General features: G+C 44.1%; 1 protein-coding gene across 3 annotated transcripts; it reads left to right on the top strand.

Annotated features, from left to right (window-relative positions):
- Nucleotides 1-690: 690 nt before the first annotated feature.
- On the top strand, nucleotides 691-5091 carry LOC123399390 (lysine-specific demethylase JMJ30-like). 3 transcript variants are annotated; one of them, XM_045093806.1, is made up of 6 exons: nucleotides 691-1263; nucleotides 1710-1919; nucleotides 3059-3190; nucleotides 3291-3434; nucleotides 4171-4263; nucleotides 4724-5091. In XM_045093806.1, the coding sequence occupies exons 1-6, from the start codon at nucleotides 814-816 to the stop codon at nucleotides 4910-4912; spliced, it is 1218 nt and encodes a 405-aa protein (XP_044949741.1). In that variant the 5' UTR covers nucleotides 691-813; the 3' UTR covers nucleotides 4913-5091. The 3 variants fall into 3 exon arrangements, with proteins under 3 accessions (XP_044949741.1, XP_044949740.1, XP_044949742.1); XM_045093805.1 differs by having other exon boundaries at nucleotides 3267-3434; XM_045093807.1 differs by lacking the exon at nucleotides 4171-4263 and having other exon boundaries at nucleotides 3267-3434.
- The last annotated feature ends 18624 nt before the right edge of the window (nucleotides 5092-23715 follow it).

Genomic DNA, 23715 nt, shown 5'->3' with positions numbered 1-23715 from the left:
CACACCGGCAGTCCGCATCGTAACACCGGTGCACCCCCGATGCAATGAAGCTCCGCCAACGGCTTCCAGCAGCTTCGCTGCAGCATCTCCTGCTGCAAACGCATCTCTGCTGCCGGACATGGCAGCAGCTCGGAGCCTCTCCCTGCTGCAACACAGCTCCCCCATCAGCGCGACAACAGTATGGTCGAGCATTGCTTGCTGCACTGCAGCTCCGCCGTCGGCCATGGCAGCAGCTTGGAGCCTCTCCCTGCTGAAATGCAGCTCCCCCGTCAATGTGCGAGCAGCATTGTCATGTATCGCCTGCTGCACTGCAGCTCCACCGCCGGCCATGACAGCAACACCCTCCTAACCTAGACTACAACAACGAGAGGTGAGTAACGACTGGGGGTGTAGCCCTGAGAAGCCGGCTTGCGGCGAACGATGGAAAGAGAGGGTCGTGGCAAGAGCAAGATGTGGAGTCAGGGAGAGAGCTGTGTGTTGATGGGAAGTCGAAGACGAGGAGAAAATATCTGAATAGTTCACTAGAGATAAGGTTCGATGAAGATGAACGGTTGATGGTCCATGTCGCCACGCATCAAGCGTTCGAATCGACTTACGAGCCGAGAAAATCAATCGGCTTAAAACCAGTGTTTTCATGGTAAATATCACAACTAAAAAGACCCGGATCGGGAAATATTTTCCGCCCGTTAAGCAAATATCCCCGGAGACCAGACCAGCCACACCGGAGGCAGAAAAATATCTCCTTCGCTTTTGCACTTTTCCTTTTGGGGGGTCCCCGACACGTCACAGCACAGCACCGCTGCTCCCCCGGCGATGGCCTGCGGCGGCGGCGAGTCGGAGGCGGAGCGGAGGGCGGCGCTGCTGCGCGACATAACGGAGGAGGGCGGCTTCGCCTTCGTGGCCTCCGCGGAGAAGGCGGCGGCGGGGGACCTGCGGGCGGCGGAGGCGGCGCGGGAGATGGCGTGGGAGCAGCTCCACTCGGGGCCCTGGAGCGAGGTCGGCAGCGCGTGGAGGGACGCCTACGCGCTCGCCTGCCTCCACGTCGCGCGGCTCCGCCGGGCCGCCGCCGACCGCCGCGCCGCGCTCCGGGCGCTCGACATGGGGCTCATCATGGGGGGAAACCTCCTCCGCGCCGATCTCGAGGCTGCCCTGGCCTCCATCGCCGCGGAGCCGAGCGACGGCGAAGGTGACGGCGCGGAGGCTGTCGATGAGGAAGCCAATAGGTGGAGGGAAGGGCTCGACAGGAACCGTGACATTGCCGATGTGAGACCGCTACTGCCTTCGTAAGATTTCGTGCGTGTTTGCGTGGGGCTGTGGGCAATACCACCACTAACCAAGCTTAATTTTGTAGGGGCTTGTTGTAGAATGCCTATTTTTCTATGTTTAATAAGGCTGCAATAAATTTAGACTATCTATAGTTCTTATTGCGTGAAGATCTCATGTTGCTACATTAGGTGCACCATCTTAAGCAAATTATGCATGTGAATGATGTGTCCCATTATGATTATCAGGGCATTGATATAGTGAATGATGTCATGAGTTGTCCGGATATTTGACCTGAAAAATAGGCCTAGATTGTCTGCAGTGATTATAAGATTCTTTTTCTAGTTACCTCGTTGCTTCCTTGTTTTCTGTATTGTTGTGTGGATGGGGGCATTTAGAATTCATTTCTTGGTGTATCGTTGCTAATGTTGCTATAATTTTCACAGGCCCTCAAAATTCTTCCGACAAAGTCTTTATCTTGTAAGGAAATTGCGAGACGATCGTGTATATCTTTGGAGGAGTTTATATGTGATTACTTTTTACGTGAGACCCCTGTTATAATCAGTGGCTGCATCGATCATTGGCCTGCGATGAAAAAATGGAAGGACATCCAGTACCTAAAGAAGATTGCTGGGGATCGGACGGTTCCTGTTGAAGTAAATGCTTCTCCTTAAAGTAGATGTTGAAATACAAAAACAAGCTGTTTATATTTTTATGATTTATCATACCTGTTTGTGCTGATATGCGATTCCGTTTTTCATTACAAATGTGTATAAAACCCTGGTGGTTCAATGCTGTTATTAGTTCTCAAAGGCCTTCACATACATAGAAATAAATTATGAAGCTTAATGCTGATCTCTTTTCTGCTGATATGGAACAAAATGTGCATCTAACCTTGATGCTTGATAATATTGTTTGTAAAAGTGGCTTACAAACATCAAAGTTTGATCTTCAGCACACCTGTCTTACATGTCCCTTTACACTATAGTACCCAACTTGCTTAGTTGCTTACACAATAAGCACATTTTTGAGAAATTTGATCCAATTGTTCTTTCGGTTTGCAAGTTTGGAACATCTATCTTTTGCCTTGGCCGTCAGATTCGTATGTAAATCAAACTTCTTTTGAACTGCTTTGTTTTTTGTCACGTTTATTTGTTTCATCTTTGACACTATTCACTTATTTTGTGTTTGTTGTTGTACCTACCATGTTATTTTGAAAACACTAAGTATGTGTATTTCTTCAGGTTTTTTCTGGTAAATGTGGTTCCATGCCTTTTTGACATGCATAGCCAGCTTCACTTTGCTATGCTTTTGCCTGTATCATCTTTACTTAACCATGCCGGTGCTTATAACTTATAAGAATTGCAAAGAACCAATTTTCCTAATGTTGAAAGCTGTGTAAAATCTTGCTCCATTAAGAGAATATCCAGGAATGCCAGTTGACAGTAGCTAGCTATGTATATGCAATCCAAGCCAGTTCAATTTGTGTCTTGCTTCAACTACAGGGAGTAGGTACAGCAATTTATAAAATCTGAATTAATACAAGGGAGTAGTAATTTAGGACCCATGCTTAGTTCAGATTTTAGAAAGATTCTCCTTGTATTAATTTCCTAGTGATTTATGACCCTTGCTTACTTAATACGCCCTCTTTAACTTAATATAAGACATTGACACTGTCATGGTGCCAAAAAACGCCTTACATTAAGTTACAGAGGTAGTACTTTAGAAGGAACATTTCCCCTTGCTTCAATTTCCTAGTGGTTTTGGTGCACTGATATAGTTGACTCCGTGTCAGGTTGGGAAGAGCTATGTTTGCAGCGAGTGGAAGCAGGAGCTTATCACGTTCTCCCAGTTCCTTGAAAGGATGTGGTCAACTGCATGTCCTTCAAATTTGACATATCTAGCTCAGCATCCATTATTTGAGCAGGTGGAAGCTGTCATTGTTGATTCCTTAGTAAATGTTACTTTTTACGGAAGAAAAAATGTCTTAGTTCAGCTGTCAGATTTTAGTTATTGACGTTTGGCAGATAAAAGAGCTTCATGAAGACATAATGGTTCCTGACTACTGTTACGCTGGTGGAGGGGAGCTCCAATCACTTAATGCTTGGTTTGGTCCACACGGGACAGTGACACCATTGCACCACGACCCGCATCACAACATTTTAGCTCAGGTATACGGAGATATACTATTTTTACCTCTGATTGTTGGTTTCTACAGTTAATAACAAACACCTGATGTTCCTGCTCCTGCTCCTGCTCAGGTATACGGGGATATACTATTTTTACCGCAAGTAGATATTTTCTTGATACTCCCTCCGATCTGAATTAATTGACACAGCCTCTATATAATTCTTACTTGCATTGTATAGAGGCTGCGTCAATTAATTCGGATCAGAGGGAGTAACAGATTATCTATATTATCTTGGAAATGGTGTTGTTCTGTTATGCGATTAATTTTACTAGTTTAACTGTGTTTCCTTCAGTTCTCGATGTGTATGCAAGTGACTCTGCACATTTCGGTTCTCTAATAAACTTCTGCATCTATGTAATTTGTTAAACTATATTAAGAAACTCATAATCATTAGATATAGCATAGAGATCATCACAAGCGGCTCTTTGAGCCAGGAATTGAGAATTAACTTAGGAGCTTCGCCTGCCAGGCTGCAGCATAATTTTTGTTCTTGTGATACAGACTTTAACTTTCTAGTCAAGACTGCTGATGACCTTGTGAGTCAGTGAGTGTTTGTGTTGGAAATTATTCTGCCCCCATGTGGAGCTTCATGTAGTTTAGTGGCTTCATTTGTTTCGACTGTAAATGTTCTAGTATATTTCTGGATGATGCCTGTTAACATTTCCTTTATGTAACATTATCATCAGTTGTTGTTAATAATATTTTCTCCATACCAGGTCTTGGGCAGGAAATATATTAGACTCTATCCTGGTTCTGTATCCGAGGACTTGTACCCACACACAGAAACTATGTTAAGCAATACTAGTCAGGTACTGACAATCTGTTCTGACAAGTTACACGTTGGAAAGGAAGAATACCCTTACAGATCATCACAGTGGTACATATAGTTTTGGCAGCTGAATATTGTAATACTGAAATTTCCGGATTTATTAGTAATACTCTCTTGTTGTCCATCACTCTTAAGCACAGCATTGCGAACTGGAGCTTTATTTTTGGGGCTAAATTAGTAAACTATGATAGATCTCCGCTTGTAGGCCTTCTTTATTTCTTTCTTCGGTTGCTCCCTCCTCTACATTCCGTGTTGTGATTTTTCAGTTTTCTTCTGTAGGTACAGCAATACAGGGTTATATTAGCCTTCTCCTTATGGTTCCATATTGTCCATTATCCACATGACATGTTCTTAGAGTTTTGTTGGTTTTGGTACATTGCAATAGTTTGTAAATAAAGACAAGTCTTGGTATTATATTGTGCTAATGGATGCCTCTGCAGGTGGATCTTGACAACGTAGATATGAATGAGTTCCCGAAGGTAGAAAACCTTGATTTCATGGACTGCATACTGGAGGAAGGTGACATGCTGTATATTCCTCCGAAATGGTGGCATTATGTCAGATCTCTTTCGATTAGTTTCTCCATTAGCTTTTGGTGGCGTACAACAGTTATAACTCCGAGCACGTAGTGAAAACATTTTGGTCTTTGGTACATCAGGACCAGATCTCGGGACTCAGGAACTTGGTAAGCCTGACTGGACACTTTGTTTCAACATTCTGTCACCCATTGTTGTGTGGATGTAGTCGTTTGTACCAAGTATCGTAGATGTACATGGTCACTTTTACTATAATTATTTTGGACATTTAATTGGTGCTATTGCAGATGAACATTGTTACTTATACTATTACTATTTTGGTCATTTGATTGCTGCTAAATGCCTGAACCTTTGTATTATGTTGCCCTCTGATGCTTGAGCTTGAGTGTTTTTTGTTTTATTGCCCAATGCTTGAGCATGAGATTGAAGGGATGGTGCATTTCACATGGTTCTGTAACCCACGAGTGTCATTTCTTTGGGGAGAAACCTGCAACTGTGATGTCTCTAATATTCCAATGGTGAAGATCTTACTGCTTCGTGTTAAACCGTTCTGCACTTTGGTCTATCTCTGTCTTGTTTATGCATTTCGGATCCTGAAAAGTTGGAAGATTTGCCGCCTTCTGTTATGTTAAAACCTGTGTTGATATATCTTTTCTATGTATACACGCAGTGAAGCAATTTGTTCTTTTTAGCGTTTTTCGTCTTGTCCAGCAACTGGAGTTTCTGGAGCTCTGGATGCACTAAAAGCACCAATGGTCGAAGGAGGAAACCTATCCTAACGAGCACCAGTGTCACACACCATGTGTTTTGACTTCTTTGCTAAGTTAACATAGCCCCAAAATTAGGACCAATTAAAACTTTTTATGTATGACATGATGCTTGAACTGATTGCTTGCTTGTTTGCTTGCTAGTGTTTAAATCACCAAAACTCCCTCTTACTCTCTAGACTCATCTCCTTGTCCCAAACCTTTGTCCAATGACAACCATATGAATAGGATCAAAAACTATTTTTACCAAATATTATTTTGATCGAAAAACATTTATTTAATTTAAGCTTTCAAAAACCAAGGTCGGAAATGGTCTTTTATAAAGAAAATCTATTTTTATTGCTTTCAAAAAAATTGAGAAAATTTAGGAAAATTCAGTGGACATATATATTTCATATATAAGAGTTTCAACACATGATCATGTTTAAAATATTGGACAAATCCTTCAAAATCCTTTCTGCCTATTTCAAACTTTTGAAATATTTTTATAAGAAATACTTTTAATAAATTTCAGTAAAACTCTAGCATGTCACACATGATACATGTGATAATCTTGCCAAGTGTCATCTCAATACAAGTTAATTTGATTCACATAGATATATCAAAACCCTATTGTCCAGAATAAAATTTGAGCACCTCTACACTGTAAAGTGTCTTCAATTGTGCTCAAATTTTATGGACATGTTCTAATACTTTAATAATGCATCCACATCAAGTGGTGCATCAAGGAGAACAAATGAACTTGCCCCAAGCCCCTCAAAACCGCTTCTGCTGATTTCTAGAATTGGGAAATTTTACATTGTGAAGTTTCTTCAATTGGTCCCAAACTTTTTGGACATGCTCCAATAGTCAAATAATGTCACCAAACCAAGTGGTGCATTAGTGGGAATTAATTTGTATGGGATTATCTTTAAAAAGTCATTTTTATCCATTTCTAGGGTTTTCAAGTCTGCATTGGAATCTTTCTCCAACAAATTTCAAATTTGGTGTCCAACCTCATTTATCACCACCATTTGATCCTGTTAATTTTCAAAACCAATGGAGCACCAGAGGTGGCCCAACCAGTGATCAAACATCTTCTGGTGGGATCTAAAGTCCAATAAAAGAGCCCCCAAATGACTTCTCCTTGAGCTCAAATTTTTACCACAGACTCTCCTAGTCCCCCTTTACCTCTGAGTAAGCTTTGCATGGGTGTGGCACAATTATTGGAGGGTGAGACCCCATTATTCCTTCCCTGCACAGCAGGAAACTACCCTCCACTCAGCTCTTTCTTTCTATTCCTTGTTGCAGTCACCCCCACTAGTCCCTAGGCACTCATGGGCATCTCGAGAACCCCCAAGACACAAGTGGACACGCTTGGGCGTGCCCAGGGAGCAAGTGGCATGCCTCGCATGCCAAAAGACAGCTCCAGAGCACGCTACAGTGCCCCAACGCACTGTAGTTGCCCTCATCTCGAGCCCCTCCCCCTCGCCTGCAGGATGCCCTCGGCGTCCAGGACACGACACCACCCTGCACCCCTCCTTCCTCTCTCTTTCTCTCTCAGCCCATATCGAGCGTGCTCTCGGCCGCCCCCATGGCCAATGGCCGAACTCGCACGCGCGCGGCACCCTGACCTCACCCTCACTCTCCCTCTCGCTCTACTACATTATGGATGAGCCCCACAAACGCCACAGACACCCCCATCCCTCTCCCAACAGTCGCCTGGGCCGGCTCCCAGGACACCCGTGGACACCATCCACGGTGAGCCGCGCCCCCGGCCATATAAGGCTTTCCTCGAACCTCCTCTACTCTCCCTTGGTTCCCTACCCCTCCCTTGAACACTCCCGGGCCACCAGCTCGTCCTTCCGCAGCATCCTTCTCTCCCCATTGTAAACATTGCTGCCTCGGGATCCTCCAAAATCGGGCTCCCCCGACCTTCCTTCTTCCCGTGACCCCTCCGGTACCACCCTATCATCTCCATGAATCCCCCTGATCGCCTCCCTTCCACCCCAGGGCACAGGATACTCGAAGCCAGTGGTGGCCGGCGGCCTCCTCCACGACCACCCTATGCTGGCGTTGATGTGGCTCTCCTCGACCGGCACGGGCCACCCAGGAGGGCGCGGCTCGGTTCCCTAAGCCCGCCGGTGGCCGGACCGCCGAAAATGGTGGCCGGCAGCACGGGTTGCCAATGACCGGAGCCCCCGCCTCTATTCTCCCTGATCGGGCGGGAGGAGGAAGAAGGACCCGGCAGGTGGGGCCCTCGTGTAAGCCTCCCATTGGTCGGGCCCTTCGGTTCAAGTGGAAGTGCCCAACGGCGTTTGTGTTTTCTTGCGCTGAAAACGACTTTTGGCCGGTGCGCCACCGGCGTAGCACCTGCGCAGGCGCAGCTGGGCCATTGGGCCGACCCAGTGCGCCGTTTAGCCATCTCGGGTAGTATCCCTTGTCCTTTTTATTTTCTAGTAAAGCCATAAAATCCATAATAAATTCATATGTCGTCCAAATTTGATGATTCAAATTTCTAGGGGTTTCTAAAATCATGTGATATCCAAATATATGCCTTGCACATTTTCTAGATATATTTTCTGTAGTGATAATATTCAAATTCAATTATGAATATTTTAAACTCCACCTTGTAAAAATTCTAGAGGGTCCAAATCAACTCGAAATGGAGTGATTCCAGTTTCGAGAGACTCCAAATATCATGCACCATTTTTCAATCGTTAGCCAACATTTTTTTGTGCATTATTTCTGTTGCACCAAATAAATAGGCCCTTTTTACCATTTGTCCCATGTTAGAAAATCCATAGGAAATTCATACCAAATCCAAAACCAATGAAATCACTTCCTAAATATTTCTAAATTCATGCCCTATCAAATGAGTGCCTCCACTCATTTTTAACAGAATATTTTCTGTAGACTCTTTGTGGGGCGATTGATGCCTCCAATTCCACCATTCAAAATTCTTCGGTGATCCAAAACCATTAGAAAAACTTTAGGTATTTTTCTTATGACCAAAGATATACAAAAAAAAAATAAAACTCCTATTTTATAGAGCACTTTGTGTTTCCGCTTGTTGTGTGGCTTATCATGGTTGTTTCAGACGATAGTTGTCGAAGACGAGGTGCACGGAGTTGGACAAGAAGCGTGAGAAGACCTCGAAGACCTTACTGAACCAGGCAAGCGGCCCTTTAACCATATTTAAGAAACCATTTATTTTTGCATGACATATAGCACTATGATCCGTTGCATTTGCATCATGATTCAAGTCGGTGACCACCTTGATTGGTTGTCTCCGAGAAACACTTCATTGATACTTGCACTTGGGCATGACCCTACCACCTATGAGGGTTGTGCGGGTGGGAAGTAGTTAGGTTACTAGTAGTTGCTACGCAAATGGGATGGGACTATGCATGGTGACGATGAAAGATATGATTTCAAAGGCTTTTCAAAAACCCCGTCGGGTGCCACTGATGCCTGAGGAGATGTTGTTGAGATGGGTGACCACTTGGGAGAGAAGTGGTGTGGTGAGAAAAGTTTCGTGTGTGTGGTTTCAGAAACGGGATTAGATCTAAGATTTTTCGACCGACCCAACGTTACATGTGTGACCACAGTACACCAATATGGGAACGAGGCTTTGTTGATTACCTTGGTCGATGCTAGCACAGAGCCCGCATTACTAGTGGTGAGAGTGTCGTGGTCACTCTCGAGACAGGGCCATGCCATGTTGGGCGACCATGAGATGTTTTCACAGGCACGGCCACACCGTTGGTCCCTTCATGGATGATAAGATCTAGAGCGAGGCTCGTATGATGTACATCATGAGGGTTGGGTACCAATCGAGTGGATTCTTTGTTTAGTGTAGCCAGGGGAAAGGCATTGTTCGGGTGCTTACCTCGGGTATGTAATATACCGCGAGTCATGGATGACACAGAAGTTCCCTGAGTCTTGTGGGTACAGCGCGCAACCTGTGGAGAGTGTAAAACTATTCGAATAGCCGTGTCCATGGTCAAGGACAGTTGGGTAATCCTTTTTAAACTACGTCCAGTTGTTTCCGCATAAACCAAGTCTGTGTGTGAGAGCATGTGAAAAAGGTGATGATATGAGAAAGATGATACTTGAACTAAGTCAGACGACTTGGCATGATAGATGAATGTGGGACGTACAACCCATGCTTCCTATGATACTTGAGTTAAGTCAGATGACTTGACATGGCAAATGAACGTGGGACGTTCAACCCCTGCTTATGATGATATCTATAACTTGTTCATATGGATATCTGCAACACGTTGATGCATGCTTTTACAAGATTGATTATGTCATAGCACTCAAAATTAGTTTTCTGCAAATTACCTACTTAGTGCTATATCATGCTTTGTTATTGCCTTGTTCCAAACATGGGTTGCTTGCGAGTACATTCAAAGTACTCATTGGCTTGCCACTGGTTATTTTATTGGCTACGCATGAGAGAACATGATATGTTGAAGATTACCTTGGTGGCGTACGTGTGAGCTAGGACGCTTCCTAGTCAGAATGCTTGTAGGGTTAAGGCAGATGACATGGGTTAACGCTATCGATGAAGATTTTCCGCTATTATTTATATGAAGACTTGGCCATGGAGGTCATATCCGAGCTAAATAGTATGTAATGGATTAAGACTCTTGTTATTCGGTTTCTGCGTGTTCAGTGAGCATTGATCTCTGGGATCACTTTGCACGTTCATTCGGTGATCATGACTTACGAGTCGGGGTCCCCACAACCAGCCAAAGGATTAGGGCCTAGCTCATAAGTATTTGTCATATGTAATTAAAGGGTTAATCGAATCATATTATTTGCATATCTAGCTGTGATTTGTAGAAGTAGTTGCTTGCCTCCAAACAAGAGGAGCACACATCCCATGTTTAGTGGGAGGACCATCACAAGTGATCTAGGTCACAACTACTAGTTGTTTTTTGGTCAGCCAAGAAGAAAGGAACTGGTTCCCCCCTCCCCCTTCCTGTCTTTGGAGAAAAGGCGAAAGAGGGCCCCCATCCCCCACCCAAATAAAGCTGGTGGGGATGATGGTTTTTGACAACCACCGTCCTTTGTTCTGACGGTGGTTGGCGGGAAGAGGGGTTGATCTCCATCCCCCTCCCCCTCCCCGCCCCTATAAGTAAAATTTTGGCATCGGCCTAACCTCACCATGGAAAATGCTCTCCATGGTGATGTCACAGAATCGATGGCCTCGTGTGCTTGCCATCTGATACATCCAACAAACTAAAAAGCTTGCTATGGATGGTTGTCTGTGCTTCGTCTTCCTCCTTTCCAAACTCAGGCATTGTGATGATGATGATATATATATAGGCCATGGTTCTGATTTGTAGTTTGCGAGTACTGTACGGAATTGGTGGACGCTCGTGAAAATGTGTGCATATCATTGTCCCTTTGACTTGTCGTTGAAACTTGAATGCTTTGATTTTGTGATTCTCAAGCACGAGGTGTTGTGAAACAGTTGGGGAGAGTATTTCCTTCCTTAGTTACAAATTTTTACTGTGTGTTGCCTTTTGTACAGGAGAGAGGGAGACAGACGCACGGAAATGTAGGCACGCAGATACTAGGAGCTATACAGATTACATACGAAGATAGTACATCTACAGTTTAACACCCTCTTAGCCGGAACTCCATTGGGTAGGACACTCAGGCTGGATTGAAACTCATGAAAAACCTGTGACGGCAAGCCCTTGGTGAACAAATATGTGAACTGAGAATTGGACGAGACATGCACGACTCGGACCTCCCCGACAGCCACTCGATCCCGAACAAAATGTAGGTCAATCTTCACGTGTTTTGTGTGTTGATGTTGCACCGGATTGCAAGCTAGATAGGAGGCACTAATGTTGTCACAATCGACGATCATGGCATACGGCGGAGGGCACTTGAGTTCGTGAAGTAGCTCCCACAACCAGCAGGACTCCGTGACACAGTTGGCAACACTTGTGTACTCAGCTTCAACACTAGATTTGGAAATTGTGGGTCGATGCTTGGAGGACCAAGACACCAAGTTTGAGCCGAGGAAAACAAAAAAAAACCCTGATGTGGACTTGCGAGTGTGAGGGAAACCGGCCCAATCCGTGTCCGTGTAAGCCACCAAATCCGTAGAAGAGGATTTGAAGAATTGAAGTCCATAGTGGGAAGTACCTTGCAAATACCGAAGAATTCATTTCATCAAGTGCATGTGTGTGTCACGGGGAGCTTGCATGAACAATCACACTTGTTGCATGATGTAAGAGATGTCCGGCCTAGTGAGTGTTAGGTACTGGAGAGCCCCGGCGATACTACGCTAGTAGGTGGGATTGGAGATGAGCTAGCTATCAGTGGAGGAAAGCTTTAAACTGGTGTTGATGGGTGTGGAAACGGGTTTGCAGTTGAGCATCTTGGACGATCTAAAATCTCAAGTGTGTATTGCTATTGGCAGAGGAATAGGCCTGAGGTGGTGGTGTGAAGTTGATCACGAGAAAGTGATGTAGATCACCTAGGTCGGACATGTCAAATTCGTACTTGAGGGAGTCTATGATGGAGTGGAGAGTGTGGGTGGAGTTCGCAATAAGAATGATGTCATCCACGTAGACGAGAAGGTAAGGTATGGTGGTGTCGTGGTTGTGGGATCGAGAAGAGCGGCCTAGGGGGTGAATAGACAATTAACATGACAAAGGTGGAATTTTTTAGGTCTCTTGAAGATTAGGCACATTTTTGCACAAGTTAAGTTGCAACCAATAATTCCTATACATGCATATCTAGAGATTGAGAAGTGGAAAGTAAATATCATGCAAGTCCAAGAAAGTAAAGGATGATATATATAGGAAGATCAAACGCAATGAGAACACGATGATTTTTGGCGTGGTTCCGATAGGTGGTGCTATCGTAGTCCATGTTGATGGCGACTTCAACCCACGGAGGATAACGGCTGCTTGGGTACACGAATAGATCCACACACAAAAGGTTCATGAAGAAGCAACCTTGTATATGACATCATGGTTTACGTCTGTAAGTGCATCTAGTGCCCCTTAGTGATTTTGGTGGTTTGAAGACTTATAGGTTAAGTATCTAATGTGTTTATGAGTGTACACACGATCTATAAGTCATTGAGGAGTTTGAGATATTTGAAGAATATCGACCCCTAAAAATGTATATCTTCGGTTGAAGAAATTGGTCTGAAGGTGAAGAAATGAATCGCGAGGAATCTGCGATGAAATTGATATTCCTCATGAAGATACTGATATTGAGGAATCCGGTGTGTCCTGAAGAAAATCACTCTGAAGAATTTGAAGCATGAAGATTTACACTTTCTCTTTTATTTTCTTCGCATTTGAGTACTAGGAACACCGTACTGTTAAAAGGGGTCGAAGTTACACTTTGGAATGAATTTCCTCATGATGCTCAACCCAAGCCTAATCCTACCAAAAGCCTCAAGTGAGGAATACGAGTGACATGAGGACTCTCACAGTTGAGGGTTCCGACCGTTTTGATAGCCACGCCAAGTCATTGGTCTTATCCACTCCAACGGTCATATTATTTAAGGGCATTAGTGTCAAACCATGTCGGGATGCTCCCAGGCTATAAATAGCCACCTCCCACAACCATTAGCTGGTTGGCTGCTCCGTTAGAAACTGACACTTGTCATAAGAGCAACCCAATTCCTCAGAGTCTTCGAGAGTAATTCATCAGTGAGGAAATACCCTATACACCGAAACCACAAACCAAACCTAGTGATTGAGCATCACTGAAGAAGTTGTTCCTGTGTGGGACTGAAGCCTGTTACCTTTGAGGACTGTGCATCCTCCAGACGGTTAGGCGTCATGGTCTAGAGCTTTCCAGCAGTCAATTGTGGATCGCCAGGTGACCAAGTTTGTGAGGGTTTGGAAGTCTCCCCTGAAGACTTACCACGAGTGTTGGGCAAGGACTGTGTGTCCTTAGCTCAAGGAGAACACGGTAGGGACTGTGTGTCCCGGGACTGTGTGTCCTTTGGTTTCAATACCAAGCCGCTCCAAACCAGATGTACGATTGTCATAGCAGTTGGAACTGGGTCATCAACGACTGTCTTCACTGAGAAATGGGTTCTAATTCCTCAACTCCATACTTTCCTCGTATTATGTGTTGATGACTTTCACTGCTTCTGTTTGAAGAATTTGCACTTCTGATCCTTTACTGTTTTCGCTGTAAGTTAGTTATCAGTGAGGAATTTCCTCAAAAGGAATTTCCTCAGTGATGAAATTCTAAAAATCTCCTATTCACCCCCCCCTCTAGTCGATATAACGCATTTCAATTGGTATCAGAGCAAGGTACTCCCTTGTTCTGTGTGATTTTGGTTTAACCACCTGGAGTTTTAGTTATGTCGACTGCAGGCATGTTTAAGGTGACTGCAGCATGTCCTACCTTCGAAGGAAAGAACTTTCCCTTCTAGAAGAACAAAATGCAAATGCATCTACAAGTTATTGATAATGATCTCTGGTATATTGTGGAACATGGCGTCCCCATCATCTCTGCCAGTGTCTCTGCTGCTGATGTGAAGAAATTCAAGCAACTCGATTCTCAAGTGAAGAATATCATCTATGGCCATCTAAGCTCAGGCCAGTTTGGAAGAGTAAGTGCTTTGGGCTCTGCAACACTGATCTGGGAGAGATTGTGCAAGGTAAATGAAGGAGTATCAACCCAGCGTGACTCTCGTGTTGATATTCTTCGCAATCTCTTCAAGAGACATGACAATGAAAGCTGCCAAGACACTTTTGATCGCCTCACTGACATATCAAATGAACTGCAAGCACTGGGAGCTCGAGACATCACTGATCACGAAGTTGTGAAGAAACTGCTGAGATCTTTGGATTCTTCATTTGATACTTTAGTTCTGATGATTCAAGAAAGACCAGACTACAAGATGCTTGATCCAGCTGATATACTTGAAAGGCTAAATACTCATGAATTCCAGCTAGAAGAAAAGAAAGATCTATATGGACCAAGCTATTCCAGACCACGTGCGCTGAAGGCTAGAGCAATTTACTCATCTAAAGAAGAAGACACAGATGACAACATTGGTGACCCTGAAGAATTTGGACAGGAGCTTGCAATGCTCGTGAGGAAATTCCAGAGATTTACACGACGTGGCCAGTTCGGTAAATCTTCAAGAAGAGACATGAGGAAATCAGAATCTTCATCTGAGGACTACAAGAAACGAACCTGCCACAAGTGCAAGAAATCAGGTCATTACATTGCTGATTGTTCCCGCTGGGAAAGGAATCAAAGAAGAAGAAATACAAGGATGACAGTTCTGATGACTCGAAGAAGAAGAAGAAATCTTCAAAATCCTCATCTTCAAAGCCCTCATCACACAAGAAGACTAGTTTCAGAAAGGCTCGGACACTTATTGGCAAGGAAATGGACTCCGAGGCAGAATTCGAGGAATGTGATGAAGAAGAGGATTCTGATGAAGACTCAGAATCCGGACAGGCTAGTCTTGCACTGGCAACCACTTTCGTCAGCAAGTCAATCTTCAATCTTGAAGAAAATGATTGCACCATCCATACTGATGACTATGTTGATGACTTCACTCCAACCTATTGCTTCATGGCAAAAGGTTCAAAGGTACAAAATAATGCCTCCTCCTCAGATTCAAGTGATTGTGAACCTGATGATTATAAGAAACCCAGTTACAGTAAACTTGCTATCATTGCCACTAAACAAAAAACTGCTATGGAAAAGCTTCAGAAACTGCTAGATAAAAGTGATGATCTGTTGAATGATGAAATGAACCTTACCCAAATCCTCACTGAAGATGTGAAAAGTCTCCAATCTAGATTTGATAATCTTCAGGATCGTTATGATACACTCCTCACTGATCATGAGAAGCTTTCCTCTGAATTTCGTCAAAGGAAGCTTGATCTTGAGAAGCTGAGGATGTCTCATGATGATCTTTGTATGGAAAATGATTCATTACTAGCTCAACAGATCAGCGCTGGTCAAGTTGAATTCATTCCTCCATGTCTTAAATGCATTGAACACGAAACTGCTAATTCCTCACCAGAATCATCAAATGCTACTATTGCTACAAATTCTTCAACTGCACCTGTTGTGTCTGTTTCCTCACTTGAGGAAAACACAAATGTTACTGATGAAAATGCAGGGTTGAAGGAATTGTACGTGACAGGCATATACAAAAGCCTCAAAGGACATCAAACCCTTTGTGATGTGCTCAAAAAGCAGATCTTGAACAGGAACCCGAGGAAAGAAGGAATTGCCTTTGAGAGGAAATTAAATGCTGATGGATCTTATTGGAAACCTGAGCAGTATCCCAAAACCTCATGGGTTGCTGCTACTGGGCCTCCTTTTGATCCATCTAATCTAACTGGCTTTTCATGTGAATTATCCTATTCCTCAGATGAGTCATTTGACTCCAACTATAAACTGTTCAAAAATCAATCTGGTGAAGTATTTGCTCGATATGTTGGAACTAACTGTAGGAATGGCCCTCCCCTGAGGAAAATCTGGGTTCTCAAAAGCTGTCTTGAAAATCTTCAGGTGAATGTCCTCATGACACCACCACTGAAGAATCTGAACTCCAGATCAAATTCCTCAGGAGGACCAAAGTCTTCAAGAGGATCAAAGTCCTCAACTGGTCAAAACTATGCTCGTACCCGTGCTAATGCGTCTAACATGCAGGGAAACTACAAGGAATATGAATATGAGCGTTACTCCTCAAATCATTATGTTCATAAATCCTCTAACCAGTTCTGTGCATATTCATATGAGTACTTTAACCCCCCTACTGTTAAGAGAAGTGCATTGGCTTCAATGCCACCTTTCGCATATGGTGCTCGCGGGATGATGAATGCTTTGCCACCCCTTCAGATGTGGGTGGTGAAGAAATCGATCTAATCACTTCTACAGGCCAGGTCTCTAGATGAAAATCATCATCTGAAGAATTTGCTGGAGACCTGAGGAAATGCTTGATAGGACGCAAGCTAATGAATGATGAAATAGAAATATTTCACACGTCCTTATATTTTTGCTATGATGAAATTCTTATCTGATGAAATCAATATCATATTCTTCAAATCTGAAGCATATGAGATGGTAAGTTGTACTAATTCATCTGTAGGATGACAAACCCAAGAATACTGAGTGGGTTCTTGATAGTGGCTGCACACATCACATGACTGGTGATAAAAGCTTACTCATGAATATGCCACTAACTCCATCACCTCTGAAGCAAATCACATATGCTGACAAAGGTAAAAGCAAGGTATTGGGACTTGGCAAAGTGGCTATTTCCAAGGATAGGCATATGGACAAAGTGATGCTTGTTGAATCCCTTGGTTTTAACCTCATGTCTGTCTCGATGCTTTGTGATCTTGATATGATTGTTATCTTTGGTAGATATATATGTGTAGTCATCATGGAATCTGACAGATCCGAAGTCTTCGAAGGTGTAAGAAGAGGGGATTTGTACATTGTTGATTTCTCTACAGGTCCTCAACCAGCCACTTGCCTACTAGCAAAAACCTTAGAAGGATGGTTGTGGCACCGAAGACTAGGTCATGCAGGCATGAGGAATTTGCACACGCTCGCAAAGAAGAAGCATGTCATCGGCATTGAATCAGTCAAATTCCTCAAGGATCATCTCTGCGGTGCCTGTGAATCTGGGAAAATGACCAGATCCAAGCATCCCTCGAAGACTATCATGACCACTACACGTCCATTCGAATTGCTTCATATGGATTTATTTGGACCTACTCACTATGCCACACTAACCAATGCAGCATCTTTATATGGCTTCGTCATAGTTGATGATTATTCCAGATATACATGGGTGCATATCATAGTGTATAAAACTAAAGTGCAGGAAATCTTCAAACGATTTTTTTCAAGGGCCTCGACGAACTTTGGCATCAAGATCAAACATATCAGGAGTGATAATGGAACCGAGTTCAAAAACACGGGTCTTGATGATTATCTTGATGAACTTGGTATTACTCACGAATTATCTGCTCCTTATACTCCTCAGCAGAATGGTGTCGTCGAAAGGAAGAACAGGACTCTGGTTGAAATGGCAAGAACTATGCTTGAAGAATATCAGACTCCTCGTTGATTTTGTCCTGAAGCAATCAACACTGCATGCCATATCATCAACAGGGTATATCTTCACAAATTCCTCAAGAAAACCTCATATGAACTCCTCACTGACAAGAAACCCAATGTAAGTTATTTCAAAGTCTTCGATGCAAAATGATGGATAAGAGATCCTCACCATAGCTCAAAGTTTGCACCTAAGGCACATGAAGGTTTTATGCTCGGTTATGGAAAGGACTCGCACACTTACAGAGTCTTCAACAACTATCACAACAAAGTTGTTGAGACTGTAGATGTGCGGTTCGATGAAACTAATGGCTCGCAAAGAGAGCAATTGCCTTCTGATCCAGATAAGCTGGCTCCCGAGGAAGCAATAAAGCTCAAACCTACTGAAGACATTGTCCCCACTGAGGAAATTGGTGAAGAAACGATCCCCATCACTGATGAAAATCAAGAAGATGCTCCTGAGGAAATTGCACCAGAACCACTTCCTCAGCCCAGACGAAATCCTCAACCAGCTCATCTGAGGATTGCAAATGAAGTAGAACTTGACAAAATCCTCAATGACATCAACGCGCCAGGTCCTCTCACTCACTCAAAAGCTTCACACTTAGTTAACTTTTGTGGGCATTTTTCCTTTGTATCCATCACAGAACCCTCAAAAGTTGCTGAGGCTTTTCTGGAACCAGAGTGGATCCAAGCTATGCAAGACGAACTTCTTCAATTCAAGCTGAATGACGTATGGGAGCTCGTCAAACGACCAGATCCTCGCAAGCACAACATCATCGGCACCAAGTGGATTTTCCGAAACAAGCAAGATGAGGACGGTCAAGTGGTGAGGAACAAGGCACGACTTGTAGCCCAAGGCTACACCCAGGTTGAAGGAATAGATTTCGATGAAACTTTTGCACCTGTTGCTAGACTTGAAGCTATTCGAATACAACTCGCTTATGCTAATCATCATAACATCATCTTATATCAAATGGATGTGAAAAGTGCATTCCTCAATGGTAAGCTTGAGGAAGAAGTATATGTTGCTCAGCCCCCAGGTTTTGAGGATCCAAAGAATCCAGACAAAGTCTTCAGACTCAAAAAGGCTCTTTATGGTCTCAAGCAAGCCCCTCGGGCATGGTATGATACATTGAAGGAATTCCTCATGAAGAAAGGCTTCAAACCTGGTTCACTCGATCCAACTCTTTTCACTAAATCCTATGATAATGAGCTATTTGTGTGTCAAATATATGTCGATGATATCATATTTGGCTGTACTGACAAACGATACAATGATGAATTTGCCTACATGATGAGTGAAGAATATCAGATGTCCATGATGGGGGAGCTGAAATTCTTCTTAGGTCTTCAAATTCGTCAACAAAGCAATGGAATCTTCATATCACACGAGAAATACCTCAAGGATGTTCTGAGGAAATTCGACATGCATGAATGCAAAGGTGACAAGACTCCAATGCCTACCAACGGCCACCTCGGCACTGATGAAAATGGTAAAGATTTCGATCAACAGGTATATCATTCTATGATTGGTTCTTTATTGTATCTATGTGCATCTAGGCCAGATATAATGCTTAGTGTTTGCATGTGTGCACGTTTTCAAGCAAAACCGAAGGAATCACACCATAAGGTTGTGAAACATATTCTTCGATACTTAGCTCACACACCAACACTAGGATTATGGTATCCCAAGGGCTCAAATCTTCATCTGGTAGGGTATTCTGACTCTGACTATGCTGGTGACCGTGTGGATCGCAAGTCAACTTCTGGCACATGCCATTTCCTCGGAAGATCACTAGTTTGCTGGTCCTCAAAGAAGCAGAACTGCGTATCACTCTCCACTGCCGAAGCTGAGTACATTGCTGCTGGTCCTTGCTGTGCTCAATTACTATGGATGAAGCAAACCCTCAAGGACTACGGCATCAACATGAAGAATGTGCCTCTCTACTGTGACAATGAGAGTGCTATCAAGATTGCATACAACCCAGTACAACACTCGAAGACCAAGCACATCCAGATTCGTCATCATTTTCTTCGGGACCATGTCCTCAAGGGCAATATCCTCATCGACCATGTGAAGACTGATGATCAACTGGCAGATATCTTCACTAAGCCCTTGGATGAGAAAAGGTTTTGCAAGTTGCGGTGTGAGCTAAATATCTTAGAATCTTCAAATGTTTTGTAAAAACATGCACACATCCTAACACTTATGCAAAATTGATGACTTAGATGTGCAACATATGATGAATCGATTTTCTTCAACTGATGAAGAATGTTCACTCTGAGTGTGAAGAAATCAACGAAGAAAATGATTCTCAGGGCCCTACAACAATTGTACGCGGCGTCTGTAATCAACATTCTTATATGGTGGGTCACGCCACTGCCCAATGTGAAATTCCTCAAGTTGATTTTCTTCAAATGTTCTATTTCCTCAAAATGTGTTTTTCTTCAAAACAGTTGTTCTTCAGTGTGAAGATTTATCACAAAATCTTCAAAAACACTTGATGACTTTCATTTGACTAGATAGACTGTGATTTCATGTCCTCAACAGCATTCACTTATTGCTATTTCTTCAAGTTGATATTTCTGCTAAGTGAATGTGATCGGACCCTACTTTCCCTCTATGCTATACTCATCCAGTCTATTCAATTCTTCATATGCGTTCTACTTGAAACTTTGTTCAAAATCCTCACTGCGTCCTTGTCAGCTGATGATTTTGTAACAAAAATCCTCAATCTTTAAAAATTTGTTTCTTTAATACACAGTAACTGAACCCCACTTCCCACGATCGGATAACCACGATCTCCACTATCTCCACCGCATTGTTCGGGAGCTACATGTGTCTTGCAGAGACGTAGAGGCAGGGGTTGTTTGGTCCGAAATTTTCGCGCCAACAGTAACTGTTTGGCTATAAATATGTCCTTATCCCCCTCGGCATACTCTTCTTCGCTCCATCGCTCTCCTGCCACAGCAAACACCACCGAACCCTAACGCCATCGCTGGTAGTCTCGTCGCCGGTGAGGAAGAGCGTCACTGCCTCAACTTCTTCATCGCCGGAACCACGCCGGAGTCGGACCATCTTCGTCCGCCGCCGCCGTAGACGTCCTCTGTCGCCGGGTTAGGGTGCATTGGACACGCGACCGAAGAGCTTCTCTACACACCTTTCTGTGTTCTTCGTGCGCACCTTCCAAGGTAAATGAAATCCCATTTTTACCGCAAGTTAGATCTAAAATTTTACATCTTCTATGTGAAATCTGTTTTTCCTCAAGAATCGATAAGCACTTGATTCCTCAAACACTCCCTATCACCACATCATTGATGAACTATGCTAAGCATCTAAGATTTTCACGAGATTCCTCAATTGTGCGAATTTTCGAATCTGTACAACTCTGAAACCCAAGAACATTATGCTTAGGCAAATTCCTCAACCACTAGTTATATTCCTCAACTGTCCAACTTTTTCATTTTCTTCAAATCTGAGAACGCATATGACCTCTCCAAATTCCTCGCAACTATACTCTGTTCATAGGTACACACATGTCAGCTGATGAATCTATCGGTTCTCATCACATTAACTCATTTGCGGCGTTTCTGGAAGAAAATCTTCAAGTCTCATCAGAATCCTCAAGAGTTCAATCTCATCAGCAAAATCCTCAGCTGAAGAAAATGGAGGATGACAGAAAACAGAAGGGAGGAAAGAAACTTGAGCAAAACACAACTGTGGATATCCTTGAGGATATTTACTTGGACTATTGCACGCCTGATGAAAATGAGACAATGGCCAAGAGAAAGATACGGCTGCAGAAGATAGAACGCCGATGGGCGAAGGAATGGAAGGAATACAGGTTTGTGACTCCCAAGTATGCGAAGAAATTCGCTCTGAAGCCCCCTGGCAGACGGGCCCCACTTGAGGATCATCAAGTAGCACATCCCTCAAGCCTCATGACCATTGATGACTATCCAGCTGAGAAGGAAAAGCATCTGGCTAAGCTCAAGAAGCAGGTGGAAACTGCAATGAGGAAATTCAATGAATCCTCAGCTGCTGCCTGAGCTGCTGCTACTTCCTCTGCCGCTGAGACCTCTGGCTCAGAAATTCCTCAAATGCAGTCTGTACCGTCAAAACCAAGGGCTCCAAAGCCTCAAGAGAAGTCTGCTCAGGCTTCAGTCACAAAACCCTCAGCACCAAAACCTTCAGCACCAAAGCCATCAGCGTCAAAACCCTCAGTACGAATCTCCTCAGCTCCAAAATCCTCAGCACCACCACCAAAGCCTAAAGAGAAACCAGTATAGAAGCAAGTCATGAAGCCAATGACCGCCAGCTCCAGCTCCTCACTCCCAGCTACAACCAGCTCGGAGACAAAGTCTTCAACACCTCCTGCGAAGACTAAGGTATCTGCTGAACGTACATCTCTGCGAAGCCCTAGCAAAATCATCACCGTCCCGTCTGCATCACAGGGTAGTGATGAATTAGATGATCAAACCCTGCAAGCAATCATCAGAAACAAGCAGGAAAGAGTAGCTCAAGCATCAGGCAGTGTCATTCCTCTGGCCATGGACCCCAAGGTCCTCCTTGACTACATCAACATCTGGTATGAGGACCCAAACACTCCGCTTGATGATTTGAAACTTCCCCCTGGCATCAGCCACATGGTGACCACTTTCATCAATGAAGCCAAGTGGAAAGAACAGCAGGCCAAGCAGGCCAAAGTTGCAAAGCTTAAAAAGGAGAAATTCCTCAAGCAGAATCTCCTCAACTTGACTCCTGATGCACTGGTATCAACACAGGCAGAGCTGAAGAAATTGACTGACAAGTACTCCAAGCTGTCAAATCGTAAGAGTCTCAAGAGCAATTTCATCAAGATGGCCACTAGTGCTGTTGATGACTACAATAAGAAGGCAGCACCCCCAACACCAACTTCTCAGCCCTTGATTGAGGAGCCAGCAGATGAATCTCCTCATGATGAGGAAACTCCTCAAGCTGAGGAAGTACACCAAGAACGTCGTGTGGATGAACCGGCTATTGAAGAAATCATAATGGAAACTCCAGCTGATGAATTTGCTGCAGCTGATGAGACTGCCCCTGACCCAGCTGCTTCGTCAAAGCAAGCTGATGACTCTGTTCCAGCTGGTTCCTCAATACCAGCTAAAGAATCTGTCAAGAGAACCCCTTCACCAAAAGCTTCAACGGTGAAGCAGATGACTCCGTCTACATCAGACGTGAAGAAAACCAGGGCTGCTGAGAAGGAACCAAAAAGAGAAAGGCCTCCTCAGCAGAAGAAGAAACAGAGGCCAAGCGCCTCAAAGCACTTGAAGAAACTGCTCCTCTGGACCCTGTGCCCCTGAATGTCGCTCCTTCTTATGAAATGGTCATCATTGATGATCCAGCGAAAAAGGCAAATGAGGAAATGAAGGATGCCGCCTCTGAGGAACACACTGACGAGGAAATTCATATAGACGACGGTCCTCATGTTGGGGAACGTCGCATGGGAAAAAAAAAAATTCCTACGCGCACGAAGACCTATCATGGTGATGTCCATCTACGAGAGGGGATGTGTGATCTACGTACCCTTGTAGACCATACAGCAGAAGCGTTAGTGAACGCGGTTGATGTAGTGGAACGTCCTCACGTCCCTCGATCCGCCCCGCGAACCATCCCGCGATCAGTCCCACGATCTAGTGCCGAACGGACGGCACCTCCGCGTTCAACACACGTACAGCTCGACGATGATCTCGGCCTTCTTGATCCAGCAAGAGAGACGGAGAGGTAGAAGAGTTCTCCGGCAGCGTGACGACGCTCCGGAGGTTGGTGATTGTCTTGTCTCGGCAGGGCTCCGCCCGAGCTCCGCAGAAACACGATCTAGAGGTAAAACCGTGGAGATATGTGGTCGGGCTGCCGTGGCAAAGTTGTGTCAAATCAGCCCTAAAACCTCCGTATATATAGGGGGAGGAGGGCGAGCCTTGCCTTGGGGTCCAAGGACTCCCAAGGGGGTCGGCCGAGCCTAAGGGGGGAACCCTCCCCTTCCAAACCGAGTCCAACTAGGTTTG

Source organism: Hordeum vulgare, chromosome 5H (genome assembly GCF_904849725.1).
Source record: "Hordeum vulgare subsp. vulgare chromosome 5H, MorexV3_pseudomolecules_assembly, whole genome shotgun sequence".
In the NCBI taxonomy this organism is placed as follows: domain Eukaryota; kingdom Viridiplantae; phylum Streptophyta; class Magnoliopsida; order Poales; family Poaceae; genus Hordeum; species Hordeum vulgare.
The sequence above is the reverse complement of the archived record's forward strand: the minus strand, read 5'-3'. Positions and strand labels throughout refer to the sequence as shown.

Excerpts from the sequence above, each read along its gene's own strand:
- LOC123399390 (XM_045093805.1), top strand. The coding sequence starts at position 814 with ATGGCCTGCGGCGGCGGCGAGTCGGAGGCGGAGCGGAGGGCGGCGCTG. Across the intron at positions 1,264-1,709 it reads GGAACCGTGACATTGCCGAT|GCCCTCAAAATTCTTCCGAC; the intron begins GTGAGACCGCTA and ends TAATTTTCACAG. Across the intron at positions 1,920-3,058 it reads ATCGGACGGTTCCTGTTGAA|GTTGGGAAGAGCTATGTTTG; the intron begins GTAAATGCTTCT and ends ACTCCGTGTCAG.